The sequence below is a fragment of the Acomys russatus genome, chromosome 5 (genome assembly GCF_903995435.1).
Source record: "Acomys russatus chromosome 5, mAcoRus1.1, whole genome shotgun sequence".
NCBI lineage: Eukaryota > Metazoa > Chordata > Mammalia > Rodentia > Muridae > Acomys > Acomys russatus.
This window is the reverse complement of record NC_067141.1, coordinates 1,460,769-1,475,033: the sequence shown is the minus strand read 5'-3', so window position 1 is coordinate 1,475,033 and position 14,265 is coordinate 1,460,769. Positions and strand designations below refer to the sequence as shown.

The following is a 14,265-nucleotide window of genomic DNA, read 5'->3' as shown; positions in this document are numbered from 1 at the left end:
CACTCCAGTCACACTAGCTAGGGCTAGGAGATGGGAAACCCACAGCTTTGAGGACCAAGAGATGAAGGATGGACAAGGCCTCCAGAAGGCAGTTTCCCTTGCAGCCCAGAAGCACCTGGCCAGGATAAGCCAACTTGAGAAGCAAGGTCTACAACGCTAAGTTAAAGGCCGAGACCCTGACATGACGGGGATGCCAGTGAAAGGGCAGAAAGGGCCCAGGGCCTGAGGCCGCTGGAGACTGCTCTTTAACCTTGACCTGCAGTGGAACCCTGGGGGCAGGGACTCACGAGGAATATGTGCTCGTCTCATCAGCACAAGCACCATCCACGTTCAATGCGATCTGCTCCCCTTTGCTGCGGCAGTAGTTTGGATTCAGGGTGTCGATGGCCATCTCAAGCTCTACCTGGAGGTACAAAGTACCATCCAACTTGGAAGGTGCCATGGCACAACTCCCAGGAACACTCCCAGAAGCAAGGGGTCCCTCCCAATGGACCCCTAGGATACAGTCCACACAAGAGGTCACCAATGAAATTTCGAACAGAAATGTTACAGTGCCTTACAGGGTACAGACATAGTCTTGTTTGTCCCCTACTCCTCCACACCCCAAAGTTGAAGAGAAATTCTGAAACTAAGATATTAACTCCAGCAATCCTGGAACAGCATCTCCCCGTGACTAGGGACTGAGAACCACAACTCCCACGTATGGGGAATTGGTCTCCGCTTCTCCTTGTCCCCGCACCCCTCAGAATGGAACAGGAGCTTCCTCTACTCAGCTGCTTCAAACCAGCCCACACCCACACCTGAGCACAGGCTACCTCCCAACCTCCCAACCTCCCCTGAGCCTGCTGGAGGCTGCCTCTCCTGTCCGGACAAGCTTGCCTTCCTCCGAGTTCAAGGCCTGCACACTTCTGTTACCCTAATCCTCCCACTGCTCCTTCTCGGGGCGTCCGTCAAGCCCCATTTACCCTCTGTACCCACTTCATTTGGAAGACAGCCCCACCTTCTGCTGCTTGGGCTTGATCTTGGCTGAGAGATGTGGAATGTCATCATAAGTCATCGAAGCTGGACGCACAGGATACTGGAGACAGAAAGGCACCCATCAGTCCACCCTGCCCAACACAAACTAGAGCCGGGCATCAGCGGGTCCAGTCACAGACTCACCAGTAGCCATCCCCATTTACACTACTCCCACCCCTACAGCACCCCAACAGAGACCAGAGCACCCAGGGCCCCACTCTGTCCGATCAAGGGACTACCCTACAGCTTTCACCTGCAGTCTGACTCACAATGGCTGCTCTGAGCCTGCTGCTGCTGGACCACCTCAGAATGTCTGTCTTTCAAGGGGCGTGGCTGAACCCCTTGGTACCCTGAAGCTCGAAAGCAGGGCTGCGGGAACTGAGAATAGTGGGGCACAGGACACGCTGCCACTCAGAAGGGCACTGTGGTGAGAATTAAGACAAGAGGAGGCCAAGAGGGAAACAGACTGACTAAGACTGATGGAGGCTGATCTGGACGCTGGACACAGGAATTTGTGGCCCCATTTTCTCTCCTTAGCAAGTATCTGTATTCTCTACAAGACCCTCTGGAGAAGGGTCGGTAAGTTGGGTCCCTCCTGTGTATGGCTACTTTTATGTAAATAGCTTTCCCTCTAAGCCTCCTCTGAAAGTCTAGTCTTAGCTCTTGAGCACACAGCACCTTTCCATGAGTCCCCACAGAAATACTTTCCCTTTCTCCTCTCCCATGGAAACTGCTGATGAATGAACCCCAAATTGGTCCCCTGAGCCCTCAGTTCAAGTCATCAATGCCCAATGTCCAACAGCCTCTGAGTGCATTTGAGGGTACAGCAGCTTGGGCTGAAGCTCCACTTTTGGGGCCACCTCAGGTCATCCACATTTAGCCTGGGAAGAAAGTGGTCATGTCCTAAAAACTACTCAGTAGTAACAGCAGGGCCAGCCTGCAGCACAAGTGCTTCAGGCAGCTATGCCCTCCCACAATAGCTCACAAAGCCACGGTATGCCTGTGCTGAGGCCCAAAGCTCTAACGTCATCCAACGCCAGGCTAAGGAGGCTGGTAGTGAGCTACAGTACGAACTCTGCCACTTCCTCCATGCTCACCCCTCCCAAAGCCATGAGTGTGAACAAAGCAGATGGAGTAGGCACCAGCAGAGCCCAGCACACGTGTGCACACATGGAGCCAGTCAAGGATGCAGGTCACCCTGGGGAATGGACAGCCTCTCCTCTGCACAGGTGCTGCTGTGGCCCTTGCCACTTGCCCCAGGCCCTCTCTGCAGAGCTCAGGATCCTCCATCTCATTCCCTCATGTGCCACACAGAATCAAAGTAACCCTGATAACCACCTTATATGGAGAATGTAAAATGGCCCAAAACAGGCCAGTAGGTCCTCAAAAAGTTAAATGGCGTATGATGCAGCCATCCTAATCCTAGATGTGCATCCAAGAAGTGAAAACATGACTCATAAACACACACACAGATGTCCAGAGAGCATTATTCAAACAGCAGCCAAACACAGACAATCCAAATGCCCAGCAACTGACGGATGATCAAATTGCACTGCGTCCACAATGGCTACTCTTCCTTGTTTGCTGTATGTATACCTGGAGGCCGGAGGGCAAGCTCCAGGTACACATTCCTCAGGAGCCATCCACTTTGATTCTTGAAACAAGGTCTCTCACTGGCCGGGAGCTCACTAAGTAGGCTAGGCTGGCCAGTAAGTCCCAGGAATCTACCAGCCTGCGTGCAACCACGAACCTCCACACCCAGCTTTTGAGGTGAGTCCGGGGAGCAAGCTCATGTCGTTGTGCTTGCACAGCGATCACTTTACTGAGACACATCCCCAGCCCCACAGAGGCCATAAAAACGAACCACTGACCCAGGATACAACACGGATGGACACTATGTAAAAGAGACTGGTACTAAAGCCCACCCGTGTCATTTAATCTTCATGAGATCCCAAACAGGCAAATGCACAGAAACAAAGGCAATGGCTGCCTAGGGCTCAATGTGAGAATGGAGTCAGTGCTGAGGTTGACTAAACACATGGGAATTCTTTCAGAGGGACAAAAATGTACTAAAATAGTGTAGTGGGTGCTGGCTGCACAGCTCTAAAATTGGTTAAAGTCTTGAGCACTGTTCACTTAAATGTGGAAAATATGGTGTATGAACTGTATTCTAGTAAAGCTGACATAAAAGTATAGTGACCACCATCACAGCCACATTATGGGACTGAGTTAACTTAGGAAAGCAATGCTGGAACACAGTAGGTGCTCAATAAATGCTAGCCACAGCAGGGAAGGACAGTGGTAGGCTAACAACTTGGGGCACACAAAGGACCGGCCCAAGGCTTGCGCATGGCCAAAGGATGCTCTGGAAGCAGTAATGGTCCTTGTCAGCACTAACTCTTTGCCAGCTGTGGCCGAAGCATTTCCATGTGGATGCATTCGAGCCTCTCAGGATTTCTATGGGCTCCGCACTGTGACTTTCAGAAACCAGAGGCACAGGGATGCAGTGGAAGCTCAGGCTTGATAGAGCTGAACTGGCTGATCTGGGACAGCACCCCACATGTCGTCCTGTTGGCCATCTGAGCAGGTGAGCCTTACCATGCCTCCTGCCCAACTCTGCCCTCCCTCAACACTGGCTTTCCCCTTACCTGCAAGTTCCATCATTACCTGAAAGAGATACAGCTTCTCTGCCAGACTTTTAGCCAAGTACACGTCGATCTGGGAACAAGGGAGAAGACACTTAAAGCAGCCCAGGCACTCGGAGAGCACCATGGCTCACAGAGGCAGCTTCAGTCTAAGAACAGAGGTAATCAGGCCACGTCTCCCAGCCAGGCACATCCAGGATCCCCTCCTTACAGCTAGCAGGGAATCAAGACAAGAGCTTGCCTGGCCCCTACCCAAGGTCACTCTAACCTGGAGAGAATACACAAGCCTGGGCACCAAGACTGGGGTGCCTCCTAAAGCCAGGGAAAGTGCTTTCTGGAGACTGGGGAGGCAGTGTCACCCTCTACCTACTTGGGCTTCTACTCTGTGTTTTCTCCGACCTTGCCACTCTAGCACCTGCACGTCACCGTTTAAAGGTCTGCAAAGCCCTATGCACCTGTCTGTCTCCGTTATTCTCCACCCACACTCCTGACTCCCAGGCTTTGCACACAAACTGCATTCCCTCCTGCCCATGGGCCTTTGCACATGCGCCTCCCTCTAGCTGGGATGCCCTTCACAGGTGCCTCTGACAACTCACTCATCCTTAGGAACTCAGTAGGGTCACCATTTGAGCAGAAGCCAGCCAAGGCTGTCTGGCTGCAGAGGGGGTCCCTCTGTGCTGTCTCCAATTCTCTCTGTGGTGACTTGCTTTCTTTACTGTAGCTAGAGCTTAAATGCATTTAAATAACTCAAAGCTAAAAACTAAGTTAGTATCCAACAAGAGAGGAGTCACTGTCTGTCTGGGGATGGTCTCCCAGGTGACCATGAGACTCAGGGCGGGTTCCAGAGATACCTAAGGAGGCCTGGGGCAAATATAGGGCCTGAGCTGGAAGGATTCTGAAGGGTAAGATGACAACAAACAACTTTGTCTTCCTGTGGAGTCTGGAACCTGCCTGCCCACAGTTTGTATTCGGAGGCTCCTTATCTGTCTCATCCATAGGCCAGAGGCTGCCTACAGTCCAGGACACAGGCCGGTTATTATGGCATTGCCCCTGGTACATAGTGAATGGAGTGAGAACCACTGAATGACAAGATCTGATAAGCCCCAGCATGGAAACCACCAATCTCTTTCAGGTACTAGCATCTGTTCCGTGTCTAGCACTGCAGCTGGCTTTGTAAAGCGGTACAGACAAGCTGAAGTCTAGGCACATCAGATGAGGTCTCAAAATCAGAGTCATGGCCCTGAAAGAGAAAGTCGGCCACACAGGTGTCTGGGGAACAACAGAGGCAGGAGCAAGGTCCCTAGGTCATCACCAGGCCCTAGCCTGGCCTATGGACATGGACATGGGACTTGGTCCCATGGCCTGTGGTCCAACAGAGACCTGAGAGCAGCAGTTACCTCCTGTATGACTGGGTCATCTTCTTCATTGGCCATACTAGGAAAGCCCGCCACACAGTCCTCAACTCGATCTGCAAAGACAACAAGAGACCTGGGCAATCAGCGAGCCATTAATCAACCTTTCTGACGCACCTTTCTTCACAGGAGCTTTGCAGGGATGGGGAGGCCAAGACCAAAACATGAAGTCCTTTCTGTGTCTGAGGTGGAGGCAGCAGTGAGCAGGGAGGAACAAGCCCACAAAGGGTGCAAGCAGGAAGACCCAAGCCAATACATGTCAGCTATACCTCTGGGGAAGAATTAACGAGCAGTTGTACAGGTTTCTTTGCCCACTCAAAAAGAACTCCCAGGCAGGCCTGAGGAAGCTGGCAGTCCACAGCCATAACTGAAACACTGTAGTCCTGCGGGTCCTGTACTAATATAAAAGCCAGCTGTCACATGGCCCACAGACTTTCCATGGTCTTTTCAGACAGCTGGCTGTCAGACTTTAACCCCAATGGGCTGATTTTTTTGTGCTTTGGGGTCAAAATGACTCTCTTTGAATACTTTTCTCTCAGGTTTATGAGGCAATAAGGCTGTCTCCATTCAGAGACAGGTTACAGGACAGGTCATTACTCAACTTCACACCACATCAAGACAAGCACTGAACTTCAAATCCAGGTCTTGGGACTTGGTGACAGCCATGAGGAAGAGTGGGACCCTCCAGAGGGGCAGGTGGGTAGGCTTAAAGGACGGCAAGAACAGAAACCCAACAACACAGACAAAGGGGGAGTTGGGGCCAAGGAGATAGAGAGGAATGCCTGCAGCCTTCCAGTCTTCTGCACCCAAAGACGCTAGCTGTTCCTGCCCCTCTGCTCCTGGATAAGAGACCCCAATTTTATCCACCTCACACCTGAATGATTTAAGACTTAAAAGGACACTAGGTGTGCCAATGAATGACAATGATCATCCCAGCATGTGGGAGGCAGAGGCAGAAGAATCAATAGTTCAAGGTCAGCCTCAGCTATGTGGCCAGCTGGTGGCAAGTCTGGGCTATAAAATACCCTGTCTCAAAAAAATCCCCCAAAACTTAGCTGGACATGGTGGGTCCTTTAATTCCAGCACTTGGGAGACAGAGGCAGGAGGATCTTTGTGAGTTCAAGGCCAGCTTAGTCTACAAAGCAAGTTCCAGACCAGCTATGGACACAGGAAGACTGTTTCAAAAACAAACTTAAACAACAAGAACTTTACAAGATTTAAAGATACATAAACAATTCCTTCAGTACAGGGTTTGGTATATGCTAAGAACCATGTAAACTCATTTGTGGCAGACACAGGCCACACTTGGACCGCCTAGGCACCAACACTCGCCCCATCCTTGGCATCTCCCTTCCTCTCACTTCACACCAGCTCACCCTGTCATCCTGGCCACCTGGGCCACACCTCAACCTAGCCAGCTCAGCCTCCTGGCTGATTTTCTGTGTCCTTCCTGGCCCACAGTCACTGTTCAACCCTCAGGTAGCATCACACTGAGGGTTGCCTCCCCATCTTCAGAGAGAATCTTCACCCTTCCAGTGAACCTCAACAGACCTCAACCCTTTGCCTTAGGTTCCACCACCCACCACCTCTGGCCTTCCTATCTCTCAATCCATCTGGGAACCAAACTAACTGTTCTACGCTAATCTCAGGTTTCTTCCTGTGCCCTTGCAGGGTTTTAAATGCCATCTTTTTTTTTGTTTTTCGAGACAGGGTTTCTCTGTGTAGCCTTGGCTGTCCTAGAATCGCTTTGTAGACCAGGCTGGCCTTGAACTCACAGTGATCCACCTGCCTCTGCCTCCCGAGTGCTGGGATTAAATGCCACCATGCCCGGCCTAATGCCATCTCATTTTAAAGATTTATTTATGTATTATTTATACAGTATTCTGCCTATATGTGCCTACACACCAGAAGAGGGCACCAGATCTCAAAATAGATGGTTATGAGCCACCATGTGGTTGCTGGGAATTGAACTCAGGACCTTTGGAAGAACAGCCAGTGCTCTTAACCTCTGAACCATCCCTCCAGCCTGTCATCTCATTTCTAATGTGGATTCTGCCCCTACTTTTCTTTTCTCTCTCTTTTTTTTAAAAAAATATTTTGTTTAATTTTAATTTATTTCCGTTGGTGTGAGAATGTCAGATCTTGGAGTTACAGACAGTTGTGAACTGCCATGTGGGTGCTGGGAATTGAACTCGGGTCCTTTGGAAGAGCAGGCAGTGCTCTGAGCCATCTCTCCAGCCTGCCCCTACTTTTCAAAACTGAAAACTGGCCCCAACCACTTTCCTTTCTTTGGCCTCCATAACACATTATCACCACCATGGGGCAGTTTATGCTGTCCTTCCTGAGCAGAGGAAGATGTGGAAGAGGGGAGAGGGAAGAGGCAAGCTGGTGGGAAACAGGCCATCACAACAGATCAGGACATGGAGGGCAGAAGGTCTGAACCATCTAAGCATAGTCCTACATGGCTGCCATTGCGCATCTGCACTGAGAGGATTTCAGGGGGAAGCGAGTTAACACAGCACATGCAAAAAGAGGCTGTAGGTTAGGAGAGTCTTTCATGGCTGATTCTGTCCAGCCCTACCATCAGGCAGAACAAGGTGTCATCCTAGCTGGATGATAGAGGCTCCTCCCTCGGAACACTGCACCTGACTGCGTTACCTGCAAAGGTCATCAACCCCCTTTAGCCTCCCGGCCAACAGTATCCAATTCAGTTGCTTTCAAAGGTTCAGCCTATGATCGGCACTAATCTTTTCCTACTAACGATGCAGCAGATAAGTGAACTGCTGAAGAAGCAGTGCTTTGTGTAGCTTGACTCTTACGTGCCGCAATAATGCCTTCCATCCTTGCCTACCCAAGTAAAAATGCCAGGAGCAAGACCCCCCCAAGCCAATTTTACAACATTCACTAATAAATCCTGACCTGCAATCTTTATAGCCAGCAAGCTAAGTTTCCCGAGGCAGCTGTGGTGGCCCATGCCTGTAATACCAGCACTTGAGAGGGTCGGGGAGGAAGATTACAAGTTTTGAGGCCATCCTGAACTATTACATAGCAAAGCCTCATCTGGGGGGGAGGGGGCAAACAGACACAAAACAAACAAAAGCTTCCAGGCACAGTGGCATAGGCCTGTAATGCATCACTCAGGGAGGCAGAGGCTGGTGGATCTCTGTGAGTTCGAGGCCAGCCAGGTCTACACAGCAAGTGCAGGATAGCTAAGACTACACAGAGAAACCTTGTCTGGGGGTGTGTGTGTGTGTGGGGGGTAATCCTAAAAACAAAACAAAACAAAACAAAAACAAAAACAAAAACAAACAAAAAAAAAAAACCAAAAAGGCTTCCCTAGCACCACTTTCCTATCTCCAAGTCTCCAGAGACTGCCAGCCAGGCTTTGTGATAACTATGCTCCCTGCTACCTTGCTCCCAAGCCTTCAACTGTCCCACAAAGCAAAATCCAAACTCCCCTCCATGGGCTGCTAAGCCCTAACATGATCCTGCCCCTGTCCCCACACAACCATCTCTCCGTGGCCTGGCCATCAATCACTGAGCCTCCAACAGGCCAAGCCCCAAGCATGCTGAGGACCTCTGCACAGCGATCCCAGGTCATTTCCAGGACACTCAGTTTTCTTAGATGTAACCACCGCTACTCCCTCCAGGAGTAGACAGGCTCCCTGACAAGCCGACTCTAACAGCTGTTTCCAACCCCTCCATTACCAGCACAACTTCTTTCCTGCATGGTCCTAACCTGGGACTTCCTCATGGGCTGCTCAGGTGCTGCCTGTCCTCTGCATTAGACTTTAAACTCCACGAAGGCATCTCCGTGCTTGAGATTCCTCGACCATAACGTGGAGGCGATAATACTTCGTTGTCTGTTCCAACGGGATAGTTACTTTTTAAATTAAAAAAAAAAAAAAAAAAATCCAACCTTACACAAGCCTTTGATGCCAGAGGCAGAAGCAGGCAGATTCGAGGCAAGCCTGGTCGACAAAGCGAATCCAGGACAGCCAAAGCCACACGGAAAAACCTGTCTCTGTGAGAAAAATAAAATAAAAAATAAAAATTCACAGCTCTTCTCCCAAACGCTAATGATGCCAAGCACCAATATAGTACCAAAAATATTTAATCTTCTCATTAGCTGTGCAAATCAAAATTTATAGTGCCCAAATTAGAGATGATTTGCCCAAGGTCACAGCCCCAGGGAACCGGGTAATCAAGAAAACCAAATCTAGCTTAAGTCAAAGAGCCTTGATTTTATTCTTAACCAGTACGCTGCACACATCTTTGATAAAAGACAGTATGGTACAGTGGGTAAGAGACCGGACTCCCGTGCGAAACCTTACAGGTTCAAATCCCACCTCTGCAATGTTCGGGTTGAAGGATAGCGTGAATTGCGTAACCTTGGTTCCTTTCCTATTTTCATCCCTAAACCCGCGATAAAGCAAGCACCAGCTTCAAAAGGATGAGTGGAACATATAGGAAGGACTATTGCTACGTGGCAACATGTTTTCTTCCAATGTAAGACCGAAAGAGACAGCCACAAATGAAAGGAGCTGGAGTGTCTCCCATCTTACCCTCTAAACCAATTTCGCAGATTATGGGTATGATCTTATCTTTTCGCTCCCAAACCCATCAACTCTAACGGCAGAATTCCTGGATGAGCTGGTATGTGCATGCACCTCTGTCCCCTGTGACTAGAGGATGTCCGGGTCCGGGTCGCCGACTCTGCTTAAACACTGATCAATGAATGATGAGTCCCGGGCACTGTAGAGCCAGGCAGAGTTGACCAGGTTCGGCTAAAGCAACGCCCGCGGCCCGTGCAGGCGGCCCCGGCGTCCGAGGCTTCCTCCATGTCGCCGGTGCCCAGACGCCTTCCTCACACCTCCAAGAGCAGCCACGCCACCGGGAACCGGTGCCCTCGCAGGTGCGGCCCGGGAGCCAGGCCCGGGCGGGGCAGCGCGGCCGAGGCCTGAGTCAGCGCGAGCCCCACCGCCATCGCCTCCCCGACGTCCGGCCGTGCGGGGCGACCCTGACCCAGGACGGCCGGGAAAGCGGGGCAGCTCCCTGTGCGCCCTGCCCAGGTCCCGGGAGGCCGCGGCCCCTCGGCACGCACAACCGCGGGCCTCTCTGGCCTACCGGGCGGCGCGGCCCACATCCCCGCGCGAGCGCAGCAAGCCGCGGCCCGAACCCCGCGGCTGCCGAGTCGGAACTCACCTCTCCGCCGGGGCCGCGGGCGGGCGGGAGGCGGCAACGGCCCAGGGACCCGCGGGCTGCAGAGACGGCGGCGGCCGGGTTTTCTATTAGGCAGCGGCCATGTTGCTGCTGGAGAAACTCCGGCGGACACGTGGGGGGGGAGCGGGGCCCGCCCTCGCGCTTCCTCTTACCCACAATGCCCCGCCCCGGCGCGCGCGGACCCGCCCCTTCGTCGAGCCACTGGAGGCGCAGAGAGCGCCCGCCGGCTGCAGGTGTCGCTGCTGTGTGCGCAAAAAAGAACCGGGAGAGAAGGCAGCAAAGGCAAAAGGTACTGTTCATGGCAGCGGTGGGATTCGAACCCACGCCCCCGAAGAGACTGGAGCCTTAATCCAGCGCCTTAGACCGCTCGGCCACGCTACCCAGCTGTGGTGAGGGCTTTCTAAGAAGCTACTTAATGTTATTTTACATGTATATTTTTGATTTTTGGGGGGCGAGTTTAATTGTGTTTTATCTATACCTGATAAAAAATTGTCATAAACAATACTATTAAAACTCCAATTATTACAAGCTTGTTCCAAGTAAGTTTTAAAGCAAAAAATAGTTTAATTTCATTCTGTGTCAGATGGTTAACTCATCAGGTTAAGCCACTCCGGCACCCACATAACCCGAATTAGGCATCTGGTCCTGGCAGTAATTCTCACCGAGCTCTGAAAGCCAAACCATGACTCCAGGTCTGCACAGTTCTATCAGAAAAATTACGTGTTTAAATATTTAGCACACAAACAACATTAAAACTTTGCAGATAAAATATATTCTTTGTAAAATTAAAAAATAATATTCAATGACCTTTGATTTGCTCTAGTTTTCTAGTAACCAGCATTATTGGCTAATTAGATATCCTTTCAGGTCTTTTGTTGTCAATTTACCTCCATGGAAAATAGTTTCGTTCATATTGTATGTGGGTTGGTAAATAAATATTTATTAACATATTAATGCATGGACATATACAGCTGGCTGGTTTTTCTTGAGACTTTTTGTTCATTTTTTTCCTTTTGTTTTTTACCAGACTTTACTTTTGAATATCTATGTATGTTAATGTACGCATACAGACTTTGCCGTTTATTTTATTTATTTGTTTGGGGGTGAGGCACGCTGTGGAGATGAGAGATCATTTTGCCGGGAGTAACTTCTCTCTTTCCACCACGTGGGGGCAGCTTAGGTTGTCAGTCACACCTTCTGAGCCATCTCACCAGCCCTAGATACTTTCAAAGACTGAAAAGGGTGCAGCGAATAAGTAGCCACCCATATCTCCATCACCTAGAATTAAATTCATCTCTGCATATACATTTGCACACACATATACACGCATTTGCTGTTCTCAGTCAAGGTTCACTTTGCCAAGGCTAGCTTTGAACTTGCTATGTAGCTGCGAAGAGTTCGAACTCCTGGTCCTCCTGCCCCACCTTCCAAGTACTGGAATTACAGGCCTGCACCTAGCTAATATGGCATTTTGCTTCCAGTTCTTTTCTCATGCATATAATTTTTATTAAAACTTATACGGGTAAGGCCTGCAAGATGGCTCAGCAGGTAAGGGTGCTTGCTGCTAAGTGTGCGAACCTGAGTTCAGTCCCTGAAACCCACAAATTGTTCTCTGATATGCATGCCTACAGAATAATAATAATAATAATAATAATAATAATAATAATAATAATAATAATAATAACAACAACAACAACAACAACAACACATATGTAAATGATAAATAAATATTTAAGATACACAGGTAATGAATGGAATATACTCTTTTAAAACTATGTTTTTTTGGTTTTTTGTTTGTTTGATTTTGTTTTTTGAGACAGGGTTTCTCTGTGTAGCCTTGGCTGTCCTTGACTCGCTTTGTAGACCAGCTCTCTACCTCCCACATGCTGGGATTAACAATACCCAGCTAGGAGCTGGGTGTGGTGGTTCACACCTTTAATCCCAGCACTCAGGTGTCAGAGGCAGGTGAATCTCTTTGAATTCAAGGCCAGCCTGGTCTACAAAGTGAGTCCAGGACAACCAGGGCTCTGTTACACAGAGAAATCCTATGTGGAAAAAACAAAGTTAAAAAGTAAAAATAGAGCTGGAGAAATGGCTCAGCGGATAAGACCACTGCCTGCTCTTCTAGAGGTCCTGAGTTCAATTCCCAGCAACCACATGGTGGCTCACAACCTATAATGTGATCTGATGCATACTGTATACATAATAAATAAAACCTTTAAAAATAAATAATAATAATAATTAATACATAAATAAAAATGGGCTGGGCATAATGGTGCACATCTATGGTTCCAGCACTCAGGAGGCAAACGCAGAAGTATTCAGCAGATTTGAGTCCTGCTTGGTCTACATAGTGACAGAGTATGTTCCAAGCCAGCCTGGGCTACATAGGGATACTCTGTCTCAAAACAAAAGTGAACACAAATTTTTAAAAAATATACCAGACTATGAGAACTAAAAAGCACTACATTGTAAAAGTTCTTCCACAAGCAGCATCTAGTTTCTAACTAATATGAATTTGATATATTTCCTTCCAATAACGTCTTAAATCTTTATATGTGTGAGTCTGTAGGTAATATATAGCCTGCTTTTCAGTGTTATCACAGGATACCAATGCCATGCTAAAGCTTTCTCAGGCCATTATTATGTTTTTGAGACTATTATGCTAACTCATCCCATGCTATAAATAACCAATATTCATTTCTAAGTTTCCTGGACAATATAGTAGGAAATATCCCTGTATGTGGCTTCTAGTCTACCCAGGGACATTCCTCCATGTTTTCTACCAGAAATAAAATTACTGAATCATATGTACATTTTCTTTTCTTGGCTGGAGGTGGATGACGGGGTCGAGGCAGGGTCTCTCTAAACAACTCTAACTGTCCTGGAATCCACTATGAGACCCTGTTGGCCTGGAACTCAGTGAGATCCCCACCTGCCTCTGCCTCCCGGGTGCTGTGATTAAAAGCATCCTGCAGGTTACTGTCACTGAGTCAATTTGGTATGTCACAGTCTGGGGGAAAACAAAGCCATTCACTTGGCTTTTCGCATTTGCTGCTGTGAAAAGCTGAAATCTCCCTGACACCAGCGTTGCGTCTTTCATTACTCGCTAGCATGTGTCACGCTCTTCTATTTACACGTACTTACATGTCCTTCCGCAGGCTCAGCTCAGCACGGTAACCCTGGGCGGCTCCGCTCACATTTCTAGCCAATGCCCTACCATTTCATAATTTTCTTCTCCTAAATCCTCTTTCGTCCCAGGGGGTTGGCTGTGTGTGTGTGTGTGTGTGTGTGTGTGTGTGTGTGTGTGTGTGTGTATGTTGTGTGTTCTTGTCTTGTTTGTCTTTGTTTTATATCCTTCCACCTTTAACAAGCTGCACAAAGATTTTGTGGTTCTGGAAGAGTTTGTTGCTTTTAAACATAGGGCAATCAGGCTGGAGAGATGGCTTAGCGGTTAGGGGTACTGATTACTCCTTCAGAGGTCATGAGTTCAATTCCCAGCAACCACATGGTGGCTCACAACCATTTATAACGTGATCTGGTGCATACAGTTTATATAATAAATAAATCTTTTTTAAAAAATAAGCGTCCGGGCATGGTGGCGCATGCCTTTAATCCCAGCACTAGGGAGGCAGAGGCAGGTGGATCGCTGTAAGTTTGAAGCCAGCCTGGTCTACAAAGGGAGTCCAGGACAGCCAAGGCTAACACAGAGAGACCTTGTCTCAAAAAGCCAAAAAAAATAAAATAAAATAAAAAAATAAGGCAACCATCTAGTGAAGAAACGGGTCAGGAGTCTGGGGCTGAATGGCCCTGAGATCAACAGATGCTTCTGTCAGCCAGGATAGTTCATGGCCAGGAAGGCCATGTTTGTGAGCTGTAACCTGCCCTTCAGAAGGCAACTGTGTCCCCAGTGTAGGATACCTGTGGGAATCTGTGTCCAGACCTGCTCTTTTAGGCATTAGTAAGAC

General features: G+C 49.0%; 1 protein-coding gene and 1 non-coding gene across 3 annotated transcripts in view; both read right to left on the bottom strand.

The window, feature by feature from the left end:
* Polr3e (RNA polymerase III subunit E) overlaps positions 1–10,460 on the bottom strand; it is a 28,144-nt gene extending 17,684 nt beyond the window's left edge. Inside the window, exons 1-5 of one of the 2 annotated variants that reach the window (XM_051145155.1) lie at positions 10,280–10,460; positions 5,060–5,130; positions 3,685–3,735; positions 1,001–1,078; positions 288–403 (exon numbers count right to left, since the gene is read on the bottom strand). In XM_051145155.1, coding sequence (XP_051001112.1) covers positions 288–403; positions 1,001–1,078; positions 3,685–3,735; positions 5,060–5,095 — 281 coding nt within the window. In that variant the 5' untranslated portion in view covers positions 5,096–5,130; positions 10,280–10,460. The remainder of the gene's footprint in view (positions 1–287; positions 404–1,000; positions 1,079–3,684; positions 3,736–5,059; positions 5,131–10,279) is intronic. The other variant, XM_051145154.1, reaches the window with a different exon arrangement.
* Positions 10,461–10,596: 136 nt separating this feature from the next.
* Trnal-aag (transfer RNA leucine (anticodon AAG)) lies at positions 10,597–10,678 on the bottom strand. Its single transcript has one exon. It is a non-coding gene; the product is annotated as a tRNA-Leu (tRNA).
* Positions 10,679–14,265: the final 3,587 nt, after the last annotated feature.